The sequence below is a fragment of the Marmota flaviventris genome, chromosome 1 (genome assembly GCF_047511675.1).
Source record: "Marmota flaviventris isolate mMarFla1 chromosome 1, mMarFla1.hap1, whole genome shotgun sequence".
NCBI classification, from domain to species: domain Eukaryota; kingdom Metazoa; phylum Chordata; class Mammalia; order Rodentia; family Sciuridae; genus Marmota; species Marmota flaviventris.
Window position 1 is genome coordinate 146,529,410 of NC_092498.1, and position 20,962 is coordinate 146,550,371.

The window sequence follows — 20,962 nt, forward strand, 5'->3', positions numbered from 1 at the left end:
CCACGCATGGTATGATCCCACTGATAGGAACCCAGAGGAGCAAATCCAGAGATAGAAAGCAGATCTTACTGAAAAACACTGAACTGTACAATTTAAATGGATGAATTTTATCATATGTGAATTATCTTTAAATAAAACTGTTTTTTTAAAAAAAAAAACATTAGAGTAGGTTAGTTGCAGCCTATGAAAGTATTTTGACACAAACAGATGCATCTAAATTTTTATGAATCAACTTCAAGTACCCACCACCTGTTATTAAGTTGTTTGTTTTAGTATTAGGTGTTGAACCCAGGGGTGCCTAACCACGGAGCCACATCCCCAGCCCTTTTTTGTATTTTATTTAGAGACAGGGTCTCACTGAGCTGCTTAGGGCCTCAGTAAGTTGTTGAGGCTGATTTTGAACTCAAAATCCTCCTGCCTTAGCTTCCTGAGCTACTGGGATTATAGGCATGTGCCACTGCACCCAGCAGGAATTGGGTTTTATTTCCTAGTAGATTGATCATCCTATAGTATATGTTTGGGGTCATAAAGAAAACAAGCTTTAAAATTAATTGTAAATATTTTAGTCATAAAGGCTTTGCTTTTCAGATGAAATCATATGTCTAGAGCTTTTCAAAATCCAATTTAAAGGGGTAAGGAGAATGGAAAGAAACCCCAGGGAATGACATTGGCCAAATTATATTGTCATGTTGTTTGAATGTGTGAATGTGCAACAATGAAGCTCACCATCACACACAACTATAATGCACCAATAAACATACGGGAGAAAAATCCCATTTAAAAGTAATTATTATGAACTAAAGAATCTCTCAATTTTATGTATATGTACTGACTGAAGAATTCTCTATGTATGTCCAGTTTTTCCATGAATGATCTCCTTTTGTTCATAAATCAACTTTTTAGTCTCAAAGAACTGATTCTTACATCTATGCTGTAAGGCCAACCCTTCACCCCCAGTTTAACCGGTTTCCTCTCAACGGTGACTTAATTAGAGGCAACTTTAGATAGAAAAGCTCTGGACATGTCCCTCTGAATGGTCGGCTCTCTTCCTTTCCTTCGTGAGGAAGGATAACAGCAATGCACTGTGAGCTGGAAGGCGCAGCCCGAGAAGGAGAAGCGTTCACACCTCCCAGGAGGCTGCTCTCCGATGCTCGTCAGTGAGCACCACAGCCAGGAACCACGCTTTCCTCTAGGTTCCCAACACCATCTGGATGACTTCTAGAGCAAAGCTCTTTGACTCAAGGTGTTATGTAAACATAGGAAGAGACCACCTCATGGTGGAAAAGAAACAAGAGCAATAGTGAAATGCCGTGGAGACTCACAGCCCCAGCGGCTTTGATGGTGATGTCATGATGCTAAGCCACGGTTCTGCTCTGTTTTCCCCAAGCCTTTCCAAACCACTCTCCTTGGCCTTTGTAGAAGTCCTTTCCATCTCAAGATGAACAGAGTATCCTTAGGAACACAAACAAAACTCCTTACCCTGTCAATAGCTAAATAAACTGCCACAAACTATCTACACTTGAAATGTACAAAACCTTTAACCCAATGACTCATTTCCCAACAGTTTATTCCACAGCCACAACACCTACAGAAGTACAGGCTGTTCTCTGCAGCGTGTCTGTGGTTATAGGGAAACAATCTAAGTGCCCAACAGCAGGGGTCTGGTTTAATAGGTGAATCGTATACCCATACCATCTGGGTAGTCCTCTGAAAGCATGAAGTAAGTCCCTGTGTTCTGATGTGTGTCTAACATTTATCTGAAAGGCGTCTTGCAGTGTACGGTATAGTGTGCTATGATATTTATTTACAAGCTGAGAAAAATAGGCTTATTTTCTCACATTCTTTAAATCTGTTCATATAAGATACATGAATTAATAACATGGCTACATTCATGAACTCTGGCTAAAGAACTCGATGAGTGAAAACATCTGACCACTCTGGGTTAAGGGATCTGTCGGGGGAGGGAAAACTCACATTTCACTCTTTATTCCTTAGAATTACTTGTAATTTTTACCATATGACTACATTTCTTGGAAGGTTAAAAAAAAATTCTACATAACTCCAACAGGCCCATAAGAATGGATATGGTCTGAATGAGTCCCCCAAAAGTTCTTGCATTGGAAATTTAATCCTCAAATTCATATGAAGATAGGATTTGAAGAGGGGCCATTGGAAAATCATTAGGGTTAGTGGAGGTGAAGCTAGAGCTCCCACAGTGGCATTCCTTTATACAAAGAGGAAGAGAAACCTGAGCTAGCTCACTTGCTCCATCCTGCCACCACATTATAATGCGGCAGGAAGGCCCTCACCAGATACTGGAGGCACGCTCTTGGTCTTCCCAGCCTCCAGAACTATGAGCCAAATAAACTTCTTTTCTTGACTACCCAGTATCAGGTATTTTGTTATAGCAACAGAAAACAGACTAAGATAAGAATATACCTTCTGGGGTTGAAGACTCCTTTCTGCGGCTAGACGGTGGGGCAAGCAGGCTCATGGCACTGGGCTGGTGCTCAGGTGACCGCACAATGGCGGACATGGCAATCTGCTGCCTCGCTGTGGCTGGAGTAGAAGGATGTGGGTGGTCTGTGGCTTTGCGGTGGGCAGCTGTTGAGAGACCAGTGTGATTTTGGGTTAGCAGAGTTATCAAGAGGACCAGATTAGGCAGACTGCCCCTGGGCTGTCTTTCAAGGCCCCAAGACCAAATGGATATAAGTCATACCAATTTGGGAACATAGAGGAGGCTATAATTTTTTAGACTTGGGGTGTCTGGACTGAAAACTCAGAGGCCATAAACAAAAATGGCGCTTTGACCAATCTCATGGAGCTCAGCCCTCTGCCCCACTCACAGCCTGGAGTGCTTTGTAGATGGAGCCCCTACCTTCCTCCCGGGCAGATCGGAGCTCAATGCGGGTCTTCTGAAGGGCTTCCTCCAGCTCTGCACAGCGAGCTTTTTCCTTCTCCAGGGCCAGCTTCAGCTCATTGTACTGCAGAGGAACCTGTGTGGGTAAAGCAGGGTCCTCTTTCCGTCGACTAAATAAACCCTAGCAATGGAAACAGAGATATCTCCTAACTCCTGGAAACTGGCACTGTGCGCTAGCTAAAGGAAAGCTGACTCGGGAGGAGCAGACCACCAAGGCCAGGAACATACTCACTGTAAGTGTGTTTAGTAAAAATGGCATGTGAAGGGGGAAGGGGTAGGTTGAGCGTCAGCCCATTCCAGCCGGCTGAAAAAAAAGTGAGGTGCGGACGTTTTCGCCAAGAGGGTTAAAGATGCTTGAATTGCCACCACCTCTTCCTTTAGCATTCCCAAGACAGGACAGCCATTTCCTGAGAGTCTTTTCCCCTCAAAAAAATGGAACCAGGAGAGATGGAGTATGGAGCCAGGAGAGATGGTTCAGAGGTCACTCTTGCCTTTGAATTTGTCTCATGATGCTTAGTTACAAGACACAGAGAGGGGTGTTTTTTTTTTTTTTTTTTTTTTAAAGCAAAATTTGATAATGAAGGCTAAAATGATGGTAAAATAAGGGGCTTACTAAAAATGCAAATGGAAACATTTACTGTACACAGAAAAGGAAAACAGAATAATGCAACTGAGACAAAATTAACTTAAAAAATAAGAGATGGAAACACCCTGACTACACCAAGTGACATAACTAGACACCAGTCCACTGCTAAAATAAAAAAGATTAAATATCATAAGCTTAGCAATATATAGTCACATAGTATATGCAAGTTTGAAATCCAACCAGGCAGAGGCTGCTCAGCAGGAGGTAACCTCTGAACGCTGCACTTCCTCGTACAGTAGAGATGGCACCAGGAACACTGGGACCAACCACTGACTTAGTCCTCCAAGCCTTTCTCCTGGATATTCCAAGTCATTAGGCCCTTTTCTATAAAAGCGCTGCCATAGCCACTAGGTTGTACTAAGGCCTTTGGAAGGAAACTGCAAGTTCTTAGAGGCCTGAAACTGTGAACACTTGGCCAAACCTAGTGTGAGGATTTCTGTGTGTTGGGAAAGCCGAGACTGAAGAAGCTACTTTCTGGAGATGGAGGTGTGGCTCAGTAGTAGGGCACTTGCCTACCAGGCCCAAGGCCCTGGGTTTAATACCCAGCACTGAAAAAATAAAATAAAACAACTTATAATGTGTACCTATATATAACCTGCCCATGGTTTGGGTTTTTATCCATAGTTAATTTTAAAAGAATGGTATGGAGAGTATGGCTATCCAGTTTGGTACTCCAAGTCCCAGGGTTCAGTCTCTTCATTAGCTGATCAAAACCACTGGGCCAGATCATTTGTAATTCTTCCTGGAGTCCCATGCAGGTAACCTAAGGACCGATTCAGAGTCCCAGATGTACGACCTACTAATCCCTCTGAATCCCATACATGGGAGCTGCTAATCCTACTATAGTCCTATATAAGGACCTCTGAACCTGTTTAAGCAGGTTTGCATACATGACCTACCTATAAGTCCTTCTCTCTGCAGAGAGGCCCCCACCCCAGCTACTAAGTGGGAGGGGAAAACCACTCCCCTAACACAGAAAGGCCCTACAACTTAAGGGGCCACAAACATCAAGTTAGACTTGATTGATGATATGCTCTGCTAAAGGCTATTCTAATTATCTAAAGACCTATTTTTCAACCCAAAATGAAACAAGACAATACACATTTTTTTCTTCTATGTTCCCATGGTTATACATCACAGTGGTGTCCACTAAGTCAGGAACCGTGCAGTCAAATTGGCCAACTCCCAGCTGCCGCGCACTTGGACCCACCTTTTTCTTTTTAGCAGGTTGGTCCATTTTGGCTTGCAGAAAATCAATGAGTTTGGTTTGTTGAGAAATAGTGCCTTCCATCTTCACCTTTTCATGAGAGTAGAGAACCTGGAACCATGGGGGGGAAAAAAAAAAAGATAACCTTAGAGCCAGACAGGAGTGTACTTCCAAATTTGGTACTTTAAGAAAATGAAAAGTAAAGTCGTTAGGACACTGGAAAATCCAACCCAAATAGCATGGGCTGAAATTTATGTGTGTAGTTCCAGTTTTATCAGAATAAAAAAAAAAAAAGATGGAGAGATATATGAGAAAGTAAAAATAAGCAAATGGTTAAGTGTAGGATCCGGGTGGTGGTCACTATGGAAATCTTCCACCATCTCTGAATGTTTGAAAATATTCATAATTAAAGTGTTGGGAAAGGTTCTCTCTCTCTCTCTCTCTCTCTCTCTCTCTCTCTCTCTCTCTCTCTCTCTCTCTCACACACACACACACACACATATGCTGTGGGTGGAACCTAGAACATCGAGAGGCTAAGCACCCTCCTGCACTGAGTCACACCCAGCCCTGCAGAGGGCTCCTCAGCAGATTCCCTCTGTCCACCCTCACCTGAATGTTTTCCAGCTGATACTCCAGATCGCTTCTTTCTGTCTTCAGCAGATCGGCCCTATCCAAAGCTTCTTGCAGCCCTTGAGTCAGACGGAAAATGTGGTTCTTCTGCATGTCCATCTGCTGCTGTAGCTTGGCTTGCTAGTGGGAGAAGGGCCAGAGAAAGACTCGACACCATCCGGAACACTACATGTCCCCTGCTGCTCCTATTCTCAATTAATTTCAGGCATGACACTAGAGGTTCAGCTTTGGAAATCGTGTGCTTCCAGAAATACCACCTGTCTTTATTGTTAAATGACGCGGGCATGGATAAAAAAGAACTTGAAAGAAAATCTCTGATGGCCAAGTCACAAGATCCCCACCATGACAGGAAATCCAGGCTACAGGTCTGCCTTCCCAGTCAGTGATACACTTGAGAATACTTTGATACTTAAGAGCGGACAGCAAAGTCAGCTCCCTGATAGCTAAGTTCCATTTGTCCCTATTTTTTGATCTTTTTAGGATCTTAATGGTCCTTAGGAGAAATCATTGTATGGGCAGTGTAGAATACCTATGGAAGAACTGTATCTACCCCAACTTCATGATCACCATGACTCATACAGGTAATAGCCTCGATCACACTGTGGGGAGAAAGGCAGAGGATCCCAGATACAGTATATAAGTGGTAAAACCCAGGAAAAAAATTCAATTTAGTATATTGGAAACAGTTTTGTTCTGAAAAATCTCTCTCCGATTTTTATGTAGAAGTCAACCAGAAAATAGGACAAGTTATAAAGATACTGGTTTTATGGTTCTCTTTCCTAAAATGTGTCTGTTTCTTTCTGAAAATGTGTTCCATCCTGACAAAACTTCAACTAAACCCTGGGTTGTCATCCAACCATACTGCAAGTGACCCAAATAATCTCTTCCCTGGTGGCCTAGACTCTCTGCACACTTAGAGCCAGGAGCTAGGAAAGAGCAATAAACATCACCATGGAGTTTTCAAATGGTCCATGGCAGATCCCAAAGCCCTCTGTCCCTCTCCCTCTAACTTTATTGCTCTCTGCCTGTTTTTCTTTCCAGTTCTATTGCTCACCTGACCTTCTTCTTGAGAAGGACCTGAGGCATCTGGCTGTAGTCAAAAGAATCTGCACCTTTGGAATCTTTCAGACCCTAGTTTAAATCCTGACTTTAACACTCAACAGCAATATGACCGTGGGCAGGTCCTGCTGCCTCTCAGAGCCTGTTTCTTCATCTGACCGTGGGTAGAACACCTGGCCTCGCTGGATGACACACTGAGCACGGTGCCCAGGGAACAGCAGGTGCCTCATGGATCTCGATGTTTTCCACCTCCTTTGTCTTGCTTTCTTTGCTTCATCCAATTCAGTGCCCTGATCATCTTCCCATCTGCCTTTCCCTACCAATCCTGCCATAAAACAGGAAATACTAACTAAAGATCACCTAGCCTGGGTGTACAACCTGCCTGAAATTTTTTAATACAATTACAGAATCCCCTAAGACACATAAGGAATGAAGGAAGGAAACAACTGAGATGCCCTCTGAAAGGGGGACTCCGTTCCCCACAGCACAGTGACTTCTTCCACAAATTACCCTCTTTAGTCTCTTCCTAGTATTTTGGGACAACACTAATTATTAGGCAGGACCCAGAAAGACAAGTGCTGGAGACAGGGATCTATTTGGTGACAGCCAGGCCCAAAATATTTTTCTAGAATAAATGCATCAACTGTCCATTGGCTTTCCAAGAAATAGGATGGTTATTTACTATAATAAAAACCAAGTCAGAGAGATATTTAGAAATGTTTTTCAAAACCACTTATCTGCTTCCTGGAGAAAGGCAAAAGGAGGTGACTTCCTGGGCCTTAGCCATTGCTTAGACCCACTGACTTTACAGGGGTGACAAGAACCTGGGAGGATGGATGAAGGAGCTGGATGACAGAACCTGAGACATGGAAACCCCAGTGGACAGACAGGAGGGTAGGTGAACAAGCAAGTTCAATAGAATGGTATTTCTTAAAACTTCAATTGAGTAAACATAGAACATAAGGATGTTTTTAAAAAGGAAAAAAAAAAAAAGCTTGTGGAAGTCTAGATGTGATTTTACAGGTCCCTGGATGTCACTGGTGTGATTAAAGAACCCAAGCAATTGGCAGAGAGAGGTTTACAGAAACCAGTATGGAGGGGGAAATATTCCACTAAACAAAGACCTCAGGAACCATATTTGAACCACATGCACTTCCAGAAACTCTCTTTGGAAAGATAGAGCTAGCCAAAAAGATCATTCAGAGCTTGGAGGGATATGAAATGTTTCACTTAGAAAAGAGAAGGCAATCTGGAGTGGGAGAGAGCCTCAGATACTGACTGTAACTGAGATAATAAAAGAAGTCATCTCATAGGACTGTTGATAATACGTGTAAAGTTTTCAGAAGGGGCCCTGGCACCTTGTAAGTGCTAACAAAACATTCATTAAATATTAATTAATTAATTTGATCATTAGTCAATATTAATCTCAATTTTGGTTGGACAGGCCTGACTACTCTCTAATTTCATGTTTTGATATAATAGGACCAGTGGGTGAAAGTTGTAGGTTTTATTTCAGAATAAGAAAGGACTTTCTAAAAATCAGAATTGCTGAAAAATGGGTTGGGATGTCCAAAGTCACTATAGGTATTTTGCCTGAGTTAATGAGGGATGCCCATGAGAAGTGTTGGAAAAGGCAGTGTCTATCTCAGTAGGAGATGAGGATTGGTAACTGGACTTCATCTCTGGCATTACTTCCAATGGGCTGATGGTGGTCTGTAAGAGTCAAGGCAAGAGAGCTTCTAAGGCCATTTCCGGCCCTAGAGGAAAGATGTGGGAGAGAGTTCTATTAGCGAAGTTTGTCCCAGTAAGGCAATAAGGGGACTCATGATGGGAATTTGGATTAGATGACATAAATATTCCTTCTAATTTTGAGACTCTGATTCTGTCCTACTAAAAGTCTCTGTTCCTATGAAGAAGATGTTTAGGTTGGGGCCTTGGGCCCATGGTTACAAAGTGCACTCCGCAACCAGGGATCTCAGCCATGTTTTGGCCAATAAAGATCATTCTCTGTGTGCAAGGCCCTGGGTTTGATGCCCAGCGTTGCCATAAATAAATGAATAGATAACTCATTCTCTATTTTGTAATGGTTTACACTGTCTGAAATTTGACTCAAGCTCAATGTCAGCCAGAAGCCTGTGCTCAAACATCTATCTGTGAGGGACAGACTGGGAGACTGGAAATGTTCTCACATGGGTTAGAAGTGAGAACTGGGGGACTGAGACAGGCTCCCAGCATCCTATTCCTAGCCTTGTCACTGACTCATCATGTCACCTTAGGCCAAAGAACTGAGCTGCTAGGGTCAACCTGCCCTCCTCAGGAAAACAGGACAGTCAGGGGCATCTAGTATTCCTATTTTCTTCCCAGCATGAGCTCAAAGTGGGAATATTGCCTATTGATCCCAGATAAAAGACCAGAACTCTCTATTTGACCCCTAGGTAGAGTTAAAAACTCTAACACAGGTTGAGCATCCCAATTCTAAAAATCCCAAATCTGAAATGCTCCGAAATCCAAAACATTTTGAGCATGAATATGACACTGTTTGTTGAAAATTCTACACCTGATCTCATTGTGCTGAACTGTAATCAAAACACAGGCACATTTTAAAAATTGCATAAAATTCATCAGGCCTGGTGGTGCACACCTGTAATCTTATACACCCGGGAGGCTGAGGCAGGAGGTTCACAATTTCAAGGCCAACTGGGTAACTTAGCAACACCGTGTCACAAAATAAAAAATAAAAGGCCCAGAGCTGTAGCTCAGTGGTGAGCATCCCTGGGTTCAATCCTCAGTATAAAAAAAAAAAAAAAAAAAATTTTGCGTAAAATTATTTTCACCTATGTGTGTACAATGTATATGAGTCACAAATGAATTTCATGATTAGACTTGAGTCCTATCTCTATGATAGCTCATTATGCATATATAAAAATATCCCAAAATCTGAAAAAGAATGAATTTCAAAATACTTCTGGGTCCCAGTATTTTGGACAAGAGCTACTCAACCTATATAGTAATATTCTTGGGGTCACTTTCAGTGAATTTCAGTCATACATGTGTGTGTGTAAAACTAATTTTATTTTAAAATTTCTTATTGCAGCGAGGTACACATAATATAAAACTTATATTTTTCTTCCTTTTTTTTTTTTGGTCACCCAGGGCCTCCTGCATGGTGGGTCATTGTAGCCATTTGTACACAGGTCAGTAGCATTAAGGACATTCACACTGTTATGCAGTAATTACCAACCATCCATCTGTAGACTTTCTCAAATTCCCACCCTTATTTCTCAAGTGTCATTCTATGAGACATTGTATACTCACCTGCAATAGTCTCACTACCCTTTTCAAACTTAACAGCCTAGTGATATTATTCCTATCAGCGGGGCTCAGGAGCTGTGAGCACCATGTGACGACAGGGGATTCTGGGTAACGAAACTGCCAGGCTCACTATGGGTTAAACAGAACACTCTTTGGAGTCCAACTTTTCCTTAGATATCTTTACAAAGTGCATTTGCCCTTGCAGGTCAATTCTAATGAACAAAACAGAATCATTAGTGATTCAACATATAGGGCTTTGGTTGGGAGTGGGAAGTAATCATTAATTTAAATAGCAATTTCCAGAATTCTGTGAAAAGGCACATGAAATAACATAAGGGATGGGGTTAGGAGATCAATTTGAACTTGTCATCTTATGTCTCAAAAGCAGGGCACAATTATTTTTAATTGAATTAAGTGCACATTCAAAAGTCCTCATGAAATTTGGCACTCGGCATAATCTGATCAAATCCCTGCCCTGTGTGGGAAGCTAATTTGCATGGATGTTCTATCAGCATGAAACATAATACACTTTGAATATTAACTCTAAAGAACAATTTAACTCAATATTCATTCATCCATGTATTTAATAAACCTCTATTCAGCACGTACTTACTATGTGCTTGACACTCTGTTAAGCACCATGTAGGAGGATACCAGCGACAGGGAGACCCTGCCAGTCAGAGACATATTATTTTAATGTGCTCGATATCTTATAGAATGTATGATGGGACCACCCTACTCTACCTCAAAGGTTCTTACTTCAAAATCTTAAAGTCTGACTTGGATCTGACCACGTGAACATAACAAATTTTCACTTTCTAAATCCCCCCTGGCTCTACCTCCCAGGTAATTTGCACTCACCTCTTCCAGAAGCCTCTGTTTGAGCTCTCGTTCTGTCTCCAGTTTCTGCTGCAAGCTTCGGGCATTCATTTCAAGCATGGCGTGCTTCTTCTCCAGGTCATTGAGCTGGACATTGGGAAAAATTGGCCGTGATGCCACATTTAGGGATGCTAGACACTAACGACTGTCCACAGGCCTTCACATATCAAGTACAATCAAGTTCAAAAAGTCAGAATGTCAGTGGTGTTTTTGAAAACATAGAAGTCCATATAACAGGTAAGTCTCCCATATTGAGGATAGGAATTGTTTCTACGGGATGGGTCACATATATAGCTACTTCGAGTTCTGAGAGGATGACGGTGCAAGAACTTATGGATCTGAAGTTCTTTGGCTGAATTTAATTAAACAGTCCTATGCCAGGAGCTTAATCCTTGCCGAGCATCACAGGTACTAGGATGAAATGTAGTCGAGCACTCTTGAGGATCTCATCAAGTCACATGCCCTGACCATGACGCTTTGCCGTGTGAAAATTGATAAGAGAGGTATAGAAAAGAGAACTTCATCCCAATAAAACAAGACAGAGAAAAGATAATTCTGGAATTTCTGGATTGCTAAAGGACAGCTGGCAACAAAATATTTCAAGAAAAGTCAGTCGGAAAAATAAATCTTCAAGTTAAACATAAAAGGATTCACTTGTCTCTAAATAATACATCTACTTTCCTCACACTTACAAAAAAGAAAGAAAACAAATCAATCTCAGGGAATTCAGGAGCATTCCTGAGCAGGAAGCACCAGCCTTGAATCCAAAATTCTGTTTCTATGAATTTCCAGTAAGGAAATAATCATGAATGCTCATAAAAACTTACGTTCATCAGGTTATTTATATGGCCAAAAAAAAAAAAAACAGATTGGAAGAAGCCCAAATTCCCAACACAAGGGGAAATGCATAAATTACATGCCAGCATGCAATTTGATTTTTTCAGGATTGCATGTTCAAAAAAACATTCAGTAACTCAAGAAAAGCTTCTAGTTATACAATGTTTTTTAAAAACAAACAAACCTAAGTTCTAAGTTTACAAAATAAATGTGTGGGTATAGTGTGTGTGTGTGTGTGTGTGTGTGTGTGTGCGCGCACACGTGCGCAAAACATACACAAACAAGATACTGCAAATAAAGTCACCAATGTAACAAGGTAATAGGTTACCAGTCATTTTTCCCTTTACTGTTCTGTGGTTTCTGTATGTTCCAGAATGATCCTAAATAATTACTTTTATAAATGTGGAATAGCAAAGTTATATAAAATACAAAATTCATATTTTTCTCTTTCAAAACTAATAGATAAAATGTCCAAAACATTGGTCCATTGCTCTGCAAATTTCAAGGAATGGTGCATAGACAGAACACAATGTGTTTCCAGTGTGAAATACTAAGGATCACATGTATCATTAGACCCTGCTATGTTTGAATGTGCCCCCCAAAAGTTCTTGCGTTGGAGACTCAATCCCCGAATTCACATGTTGATGGTATCTGGAGGTGGGGCCCACGGGAGATAATTGGTATTAGATGAGGTTATAGGGGAAGGGCTCCAGGATAGCATTAAGGGCTTCTTAAGAAGAGAAAGAGACACTGGAGCTAGCACACTTACTCTGCCTCACCATGTGACGTCCTCCCCCATGCTATCATGCAGTGAGAAGGCCCTTACTATGTGCTTGACATTCCCAGCCTGCAGAACTGTGAACCAAACAAACATATATCTATTCTTTACATCTGGCTGCAGGTATTTTGTTAGAATGACAGAATACAGATTCAGATAGGCCCTTTTGTGTCCCTGAACTTGGAAAATGGAGAAGCTGAGCTGTCTATGATTGCAGCAATAGTGAACATTAGTCATTGTCACCATGCTCTTCCCAAGCATGCTCAACATTAAATCCCAAAACTTCTAGAAACAAGATCCCAGAAAACCAAAGAATGGTGCACCCAGACCAAAATTTGGACTCTGGAGCCCAGGCAGGTAGATGTTAAGAAGCCTCTGACCAGCTGTGATAACCCACTTCCTACCACACCCACCTATGCTACTGCCAACCAAAGATGTCCCACAGTGAGTCATAACTGACTTTTTGGAATGAGTGAATGTATACTTATGAAATCTGTTTACCACAGATTGCACTTGAATTTGTGTCAAGCATGCCTTTAAAAGAAGGAAACAAAAATGTTGTCCTAAAAGGCAGAAGGCCCTGGCGCTGACCTTGTCAGAGAGGCTCTCAGCTTTCAGCTTCTGTTCTTTGAGAGCCTGTTGCAGAGCGAGAATCTCAGCCTTGTGCTCCTTCACTGCCAACTCCACCACCTGGCGAGACTCAGTGATCCGCTGGTCAGCTCTTGCCCTGCCAGGAAAACACAGGCCTGCTTTCAGAAGCCCCACCACTGCCCACCTGGAGAAAGGCTGCTGCACCTCTGGTCCTGATGAGCAACTCCACAGGCTGCACCAACCCGAGTCCTTCCTCCAAATTACGTCTTCCTTTCTGGCAGCTTACGGAGCAAAGATCTGACCCACTTCAGATTCTGGGTGAAATAACCCTTGAGAGGCAAAGTTCCTGGAGGACTGACTTTCAAAGGCTGAAGGAAAATCGGCATTTGCAAATGCAACCAGCTGAATAAGGATGTGTAGAGCCTGCCGCTCCCTCCCCATGGGGGTGGACATGGAATGAGTACCCCCTGAAGAACCACTGGGAGACCCCATTCAATAAAACATTTTCTCTCTTTAAAGCATATGCAGGGGGTAAGTGTTTTGGGTGCTCATTAGGAAACTGAAATCTGAATCTGATGAATGCATGCCTAAATAATCTAAATAATGTTAAAGGACACAAAAGCCAGAAGCAAACTGGAGAAAGTCACTTCCTTACCCCCAGTTAGGTACCACGTTTTCCTGCTTCTACGCTTGGCTTGTACAATCTCCTCCACGAACAAGACTCTCCTTCATTACTCTAGGGACTCAAGTCTTACCTCTTCTTTAAGGATAAACTCAAATGCTGTGTCTTCCATAAACTCTTCCCCAACGTCCCTTCTCCCCCACCCTGTGTCTGAAACAGCAGTATACTCCTCCCCTAGCACACCTCACTCTTTCAGGTGCAAAGAGAATACACAGCTCCCCTCCTCTGCTAGACTCTTAGCCTGTGGAGGACAAGGATTAAGAATTATATTTTACTCACCTCAGTATCCCACTTAATACCAAAAAAGAAAACAAAAAGACAAGAAAAGAAAGAAAGAAAGAAAGAAAAAGGTAAGACCTCTCACAATTGCCCTGAAAGTAGATCTGAAAGTAGGCTAAGGCTAGTCTTCCAAGCACAGTCCATAATTACACTTTCCATGTGTGTCTGCGTATTTTTTGATTCTGAGGCTAGATCCGACCCCCAAAATTATCTCTGAAGTACCCTAGAAACAACTCAGATAGGAGCTGGACTTGAGGGTGGGAGGGAAGGGGTCTGTGGGAGAGCAGTGAGAACTTCCACCAAGACGGAGGAAAGCAGGAACAGGGTCTTAAAACAGCAGCCCCTCACCTCAGCAAACACCGTGTACGGGAGGATGTTCAAAACAGAACTACTTCCATTGGTTCCCTTGGAAACTTGAGGGTTTGTGTTTTCTGCCTCCAGCCTTCCCAGCTCAACTGAACTTTGCATATATCATCCCTGCAACACCCTGCACTGAGTGTACTATGGACCAATGCCAAGTGGGAGATACCAACATGAGTAGGATACAGCCTAATTAAGTAGTGGATATTTCTCAGTATAGTTTATCTTGCTTAAGGAATTCAGAGAACCACAGGAAGGTGAGATTCACAGGAAGGCAACATTAGCAGAGCTGTGAAGGGCAACTACAAATCCGCTTAGCAGACACAAAAATCACAGGGCCACTGCTGGCCCACAGTGTCCTCGTGCAACGAGGAAAGGGTTCCTGCTCTTCCAGGTCATTTCCTTCCATCAGTAAGCATTCACAGCATGCCAGTTATGCGAGAACAAACACATTTCTGCCATGAGCTACAAAACTGTCATGGTAACTCTTCAAATCGATGGTATCTTCATTGTAAATGGCCACCCCTGCATCATGCACCTTCTTCCTTTGCAAGAAGGAAACTCCATGCTTGGGGAGATATGGAAACAAACGCTGCTCAAACTCATGATTACCATTTCCTACAACATGGGGTGGGGAGAGGGAGAGGGGAAGGGTGGGAGGGGGAACCCACTCAACTATTCTTGTAGAGTGGTGGTTCTCAACTGGGCGCAATTTCCCCCCAGTCTAAAGGATATTCCTAGGGGTTACTCTGGCTGGATCAGTGTCAGAAAAGCCCAAGCTCATGACTACAGTCTGATATACAGTTTGCATTTCTCCTTTTACAGCCTAAGGTGAGTGGTGGGAATGGGTCAAAAGCCTCTTATGCTGCCATCTTGGAGCAGAACCCAAAGCCAGCCAGCACAGGGGCCACTAAGTTTAAAATCAAAGTGGCTCACACTGGCCTCCCAAAACTTGGAGAAAGGGCTGCTTCTAGCATCTAGGTGAGGTTGTGCTCTACAGCCTCCCGTGCAAAGCACAGCTCCCCCACAACAAAGAATCATCCAACCCAAAATGTCAGCAGTGCCAATGCTGAGAAGCCCTGGCATAAGGGGAAGACTGGCAAGCACACATGACAAGGGTTAAAATGGTGATGGCCTTGCTACATGGTCACAATGATAAGGAAATGATGCACACTGGTAAAAATGATTCTGCAAAGACAGCACTGAGATATTTGCAGTGGCTCCCAGACCTTTGCCAGGGTAAAAAGATACCAGCCACTGTCACAGAATCCAACTGATAGTGTCCAGATTTACTGTCAGGTGACCACCCATCCTGATCTGCCCAAGAGTCTCCTGGTCTTGCAGCCTGGTTCTAGGACCATGGGCTCAAAACTCTCAGGAAGACCTAGCCAAAGTCATCTGTCACTGGCTTTCTGCAATCAGGAAGTCCCACCTGCTCTGCTTCTCCGTGTCCAGCATCCTCTGTAACTCTCGAACCCGACACTCAAACTGGGACTTCTCGTCACCAAGGACACTCCTCCAGGCCTCCCACTGGCGCTCCTTCTCCAGCAGCTCATCATTCAGGGCCTCCAAATCCATGACCTGCTCCTCCAGCATCGTGCACGTGGTCTTCAGAGCCTCCATCGTCTACAAATCAATACCACTGGGTCATGCTTTGCAGCAACAAACGTTTCCTAGGGGTTACTCTGGCTGGATCAGTTTCAGAAAAGCCCAACTCCTGACTACAGTCTGAAATGGGGTTTGCATTTCTAAGGCGACTGGTGGGAATGGGTCAAAAGCCACTTGTGCTGCCATCTTGGAGCAGAACCCAAAGCCAGCCAGCACAAGGGCCACTAAGCTTAAAATCAAAGTGGCTCACGCTGGCCTCCCAAAGCATCCAATTTTAATTTTAATCTTTGTTGGTTCTTTTTAGTTCTCCATGACAGTACAATGTATTTTGACATATCATAGATACATAGAGTATAACTTCCCATTTTTTATTCTTCATCTTTTAAAATCAAAATTAAGAAGAACTACTATCTACTTTGTAAAGCCACTTTTTAAAATCTCAAAACCTTGGCAACAAGACATGATTGAAAAGGAGCCTGGTTACTGGACAAAACTTATGTCTTAGAACCCTCCTTCCAAACCCTCGTGAGTGTCCTCCAGGGACCTCAGGGCCTTGCTTAGCCTCCTCACTTGCTTCTGGCTGGTGAGCTGCATCTCCCTCTCGGTGATCTCGCGCCGAAGATGGTCCACCTCACTTCGCAGCTGGACTATCTCATCGTTGGCACCAGATGCCTCATCGAGTTGTTTGGACAGGTAGAAGTTTTGGTTGTTGAGTTCAGCGTTGTCCTCAGTCAGCTGGTTTAGCTGCTCCTCCAGGTCTGTGATGACCTGAAAGGGGAAAGGAATCCAGTGATGCTCCAACAGAGTTAATTTTAAGCAATGAACTGCTTAAAACCACACTAGCGATGGTTTTTGCACCTGCGTGACACTGGCAATCAAAGCACAGCTGTCTACCCATGAGGCCAGACCTCAATTCCCACACCCACCCAGGTCTCCACTACACAGAGGGAGAAAAAGGAAAGTCTAGGTTCCTTGCTAACTCAGGGTTCATCTGGAAAATACGGCAAAGACAAATCAATCAAAAGTGGCTGCTGTGTGGATGAGGCAAGCTGGCATGAGAGCAGGTTAAAATCAGGGGATCAAAAATACAAGGGAGGGGGAAACGCAAGCCATGAGAAATTTGCCAAGGTGTCACAATCACCTAGTTAGGCTAATGACCTAGACACCATCTACAGATGCTGTCATCAGAAATGGCCACAGTACAGAGAGCCAAACCAAGTTCCTATCAAGGAATACTGACAGGGAAGGACACTGAGAGTTAGTTGAATAATTATCACAGGCAATAGATTTAATTTCATGTAATCAAGAGGAAAAAAATCTTAAGGGAAGCTTGGAAAAGTCCTGAAAATACAATACTGCATAACGGCATTGCTTCAATGGATTTTACTCTACAGTTAGCTCTCAGCCTATATGAAATTGTCATTTTATTGAGAGAGATTTAATCTGGTTTTGCTAAATTATTTCCCTGCTCAATGGCAGAATGACTTCAATTCCAGTACATTTAGCTTTTCTATTCTCTTAGCTGAGGTTTAGTATCGGTGCTTGCAGTGAGCTTTTATATAAAACACTTTAGAAGTTTAAGGGCCATTTTCTAATAATAGTTGGAATGAGGCATAGGGGCTGTAAATTAAATTTTATGCAACGAAAAGAAGTAAATTAAAAGGAAACGTCTTTAGCGTATGGTTACTTACTTTATGAAATGTTACCATTGTTTCCACGACTAATTCCCTGTTTTAATCCACTCTGATTATCAATTTGAAAAGAAAACAATCTTTCCAAATCCATAAAGTTAGAGAACATCAATTAAGGACATTTGTTCAATGTGGCTTGGAAAACACAGCTTTTCATTTTGTTAACTGAGCTGAGAACCTTCTGAGGTAGGAAAGTGGTGTAGTAATTTGGTTTTTAATGTCAGAACCCATGTTGATTTTAACCTGAGGCAGCTGGCAGCTACAAGAGGGGGATAAAGGTTATTGGGTGAGGCACCTTCTTTATCAAGGGGGAAGGCATACATCTTTGTCATTCCTAGCAGACAGTTAACACCTTGGAGGGTCATTGTGTCACCCTTTCTGTGACATGGTCAACTCTCCCATAGTCAGTGGCAGTGAACAAACAACGACCATGTGTTCAACTTGTGCCATTCTCTAGGGAGCAAACCCACTCATTCGGATACTTTTGCTCCTGGCTATAAGCCTCTCCACCAATTGACTGTGCTTCCTTTAACCTTTTCCCCAAAGACAGTGAGACTGTGGCGAACCAGCTGGGAGACAGGCTGCATAATGGATTCTGGAACCCAAATGGGCCACCTTGGGCTCAGCTGCAGAGGCATCTCCACCTGTGACAATATGTACATACTGGGCTGACTTCTCATATGTTTGTATTGTTTGAGTTTTCTTGTACACAATTTGACCTTAATGTGTCCTGTGAAATATAAGGAATAAAAACTAATGACCAGGGGCTGAGGCTGTAGCTCAGTGGCAGAGCGCTGGTCTAGCATGTGTGAGGCACTGGGTTCGATTCTTAGCACCACATAAAGAGAAACAAAATAAAGGCATTCTGTCTATCAACCAAAAAAAAAAAAAAAACTAATGACCAAAATGTTTAATTTTTCAAGCCTCTTTGGGAACAGATTATAGGAAAGAATGTAGAGAAGTATACAATTCTCACAGAATATATAAATTTACTCGCTAGTCAAAATGCCACTTAAGTCTTCCTTTGATTCATGAAAAAAAAATAGTTTATTATGAGCCCATTTCTGCCATCTCTTCATTTCTCCCTAAATTAGGTTATAAAGGGCTAAAGGAGAAACACATGGAAAAGCCGTGGGGGGAGGTTTTCACTTACACTTCAATTGCAGGGGGATCACTGGAGTAGGAAGAGCCCCTCCATTTCCCTGCTGTCGCCCAGTTTTCAAGGAGTCTCATGTCTCTGATTCCTATTCCCAGCTTGTGACTGCTGGTTCTATATTTGGTCATTGTCCCTATTTTGTGCATTTGACAATATGAGGATTCTGAATCCATGTCAAGCTCCCATGCAAAGATTTAAAGCATTTTAACTTCTTACACTTCTGTCTGCTCACGTCACAGCACATCAGCTGTGGACCTGTTTCAAGTGGCTGGAGCTGTAGTTAAGTGTATAGACACATCTATACACGCATATTAGTGAGCTTACAGGCGCAAAGCCGACTTGAAACACAGGCAGTAAATTAATGGTCCCAGTGGTTAAAAAAGAAAAGTATAATAGGCAATGTTTACAGTGTCCTTTGAAGTAGGTATTATTGTACCCCCATTTTATACATGGGGAAATTGGGGCAGCAGGGAGGCGAGGTGACTTGCCCAGCAACACGCTGAGAGTGGATAACAAAGCCAGATGCAAAGCCGGCATTCAAAGTCAAGAACCTCTGCTCTTATCCCTACAGCATGCTGCTCCTCTCCAACAGGGAAAGAGCTATTTATTCCTCTTTTTTCCCCCCCAGATCTTTGAAACTTGAAATGATCGACCACTCAGGGTAACCCTTCTTGCTTTTGAACCAAGTCATATGCAAGATGCTTAAGTCTATTTTGGGGCCATGAGTATGCTCTCTTTATACCAAGGGCAAGTGATCTGTTTATTGACAGACTTAGGTTAAGAGTCTGCTAACCTTTGAGCCTCAAGGATAGAGGGTAAAAAAGACAAACTGTAAGGCTGATTCCATCTCAACAGTAAAGATAAGGGAGATAGGTTCCTAAGGCAGGAGCCAGCCGAACTTCCTTATGTGCTATTTTTGCAGATAAGAAATCTTGCTGCTGTTTTCTAAGAGAGAACAGGGATATAAAGAATTATCTACTCTGTGTCCAATTTTTTTAAAAAATAAAAGTCTCTGTGTGGGGTTATCTGTTGGTTTTCAAGGCTGTCGTGCAAACCTCATGGTTCTGAGAAGGAGATCTTGACCCCTCATAGCTAACTGAGAGATCAGGAGAGGTGAGCTGCCAGGTGAATGTCCAGTGAACATTAGGGGTGAAGAAACCAGGCGAATAATGAGCATCAGGCTAAAACCACATAGGCCTGAAATCCTATTTTAATGCCTCGCTCTTTCCTGAAGGCAGCTATTTGCATATTATTTATTTTTAATCTTATAGCTGACAGATTGATTCATAATTAAAGCTGTGTCATATGTTTGCCCACCAACTCCCCTCTAAAACAGACTGAGGTAGGGTTTTAGGTGCCAGATTGAATCAAATCCTTTTTTAAATCCCTTCAAAATAGAGCAATGGTCTGAGCTTGACAATCTCATTGCTCCAGCTTGTTGGAAGCTGCTAACTGGGTGCTCCTATCAATTGAGCTATTATGGGAAGGAGTTCTCACCAAAAACAAAGATGACATTTCCTAGTGGGGACAATTTTGGACAGCACCAAAAAGAAAGGAATATCCATCACTCTCTCCCAAAGCGTCTTTAAAGGGGCCTTGAACTTGCAAAAGTATCACTGATATCCGCTTTTGTGATTGAATGTGGCTCTAAAGCAGGGGTTTTCAAGAAGCAGACCATTTTCCAAGCTGGAGGTTATAAGCCCACGGTAATAACACTGCTCAGTGCCTCCCATGGACAAGGCCGTGTGCAAGCGCTTTGTGTGTCTCATCTCATTTAATCCCTGCAGGAAACCTACGAGGGAGGCATTATTACCAAACTCTGTGACTCAGTGTTTCCTAAATCTTACTGTTTCTGAAACTTAAATGTACAGTGGAACTAAGCAGCTCTCTCTCTTCCATCACCCAGAGAACAGTTATTAAATTGATTATGTATCAGACAAGCAGTGGTATATTACAACTAAGTGTAGTCAATTCTATCCCCATTTTACAGACAAAGAAATGGAAGCTTGGGAGGATAATGTCGCATAGGTTACTTGGAGGCTAGTTTATCATTTGAGCTCAGTGCCTGACTCCAGAGAGCATGGCATAGACCATGAAGCCACCCAGTTGCTCAAGCTGACCTGTGGATGGGGGTCACTTTCTCAGGTTCTCCCTCCCACTTGGGAAGGTCCCCCAGATGCTTTTCCCAGAATACCAGAGGTAAGTGAAGCAATGATTAGAAGTCACTGTCCCAGGAAAAGGAAAGGTGGACAGTCCAAACATTATATAAATAAACCAGACACCAAATTCATCCCACATCCTGGCACTTCCCACTAAAAGTAGACATC

General features: G+C 42.7%; 1 protein-coding gene across 1 annotated transcript in view; it reads right to left on the reverse strand.

The window, feature by feature from the left end:
* Cit (citron rho-interacting serine/threonine kinase) overlaps positions 1-20,962 on the reverse strand; it is a 157,950-nt gene that overhangs the window by 20,418 nt on the left and 116,570 nt on the right. The window contains exons 25-32 of the mRNA XM_027923229.2: positions 16,359-16,556; positions 15,613-15,806; positions 12,860-12,995; positions 10,636-10,740; positions 5,383-5,523; positions 4,777-4,884; positions 2,879-3,041; positions 2,440-2,604 (exon numbers count right to left, since the gene is read on the reverse strand). Coding sequence (XP_027779030.2) covers positions 2,440-2,604; positions 2,879-3,041; positions 4,777-4,884; positions 5,383-5,523; positions 10,636-10,740; positions 12,860-12,995; positions 15,613-15,806; positions 16,359-16,556 — 1,210 coding nt within the window. The remainder of the gene's footprint in view (positions 1-2,439; positions 2,605-2,878; positions 3,042-4,776; positions 4,885-5,382; positions 5,524-10,635; positions 10,741-12,859; positions 12,996-15,612; positions 15,807-16,358; positions 16,557-20,962) is intronic.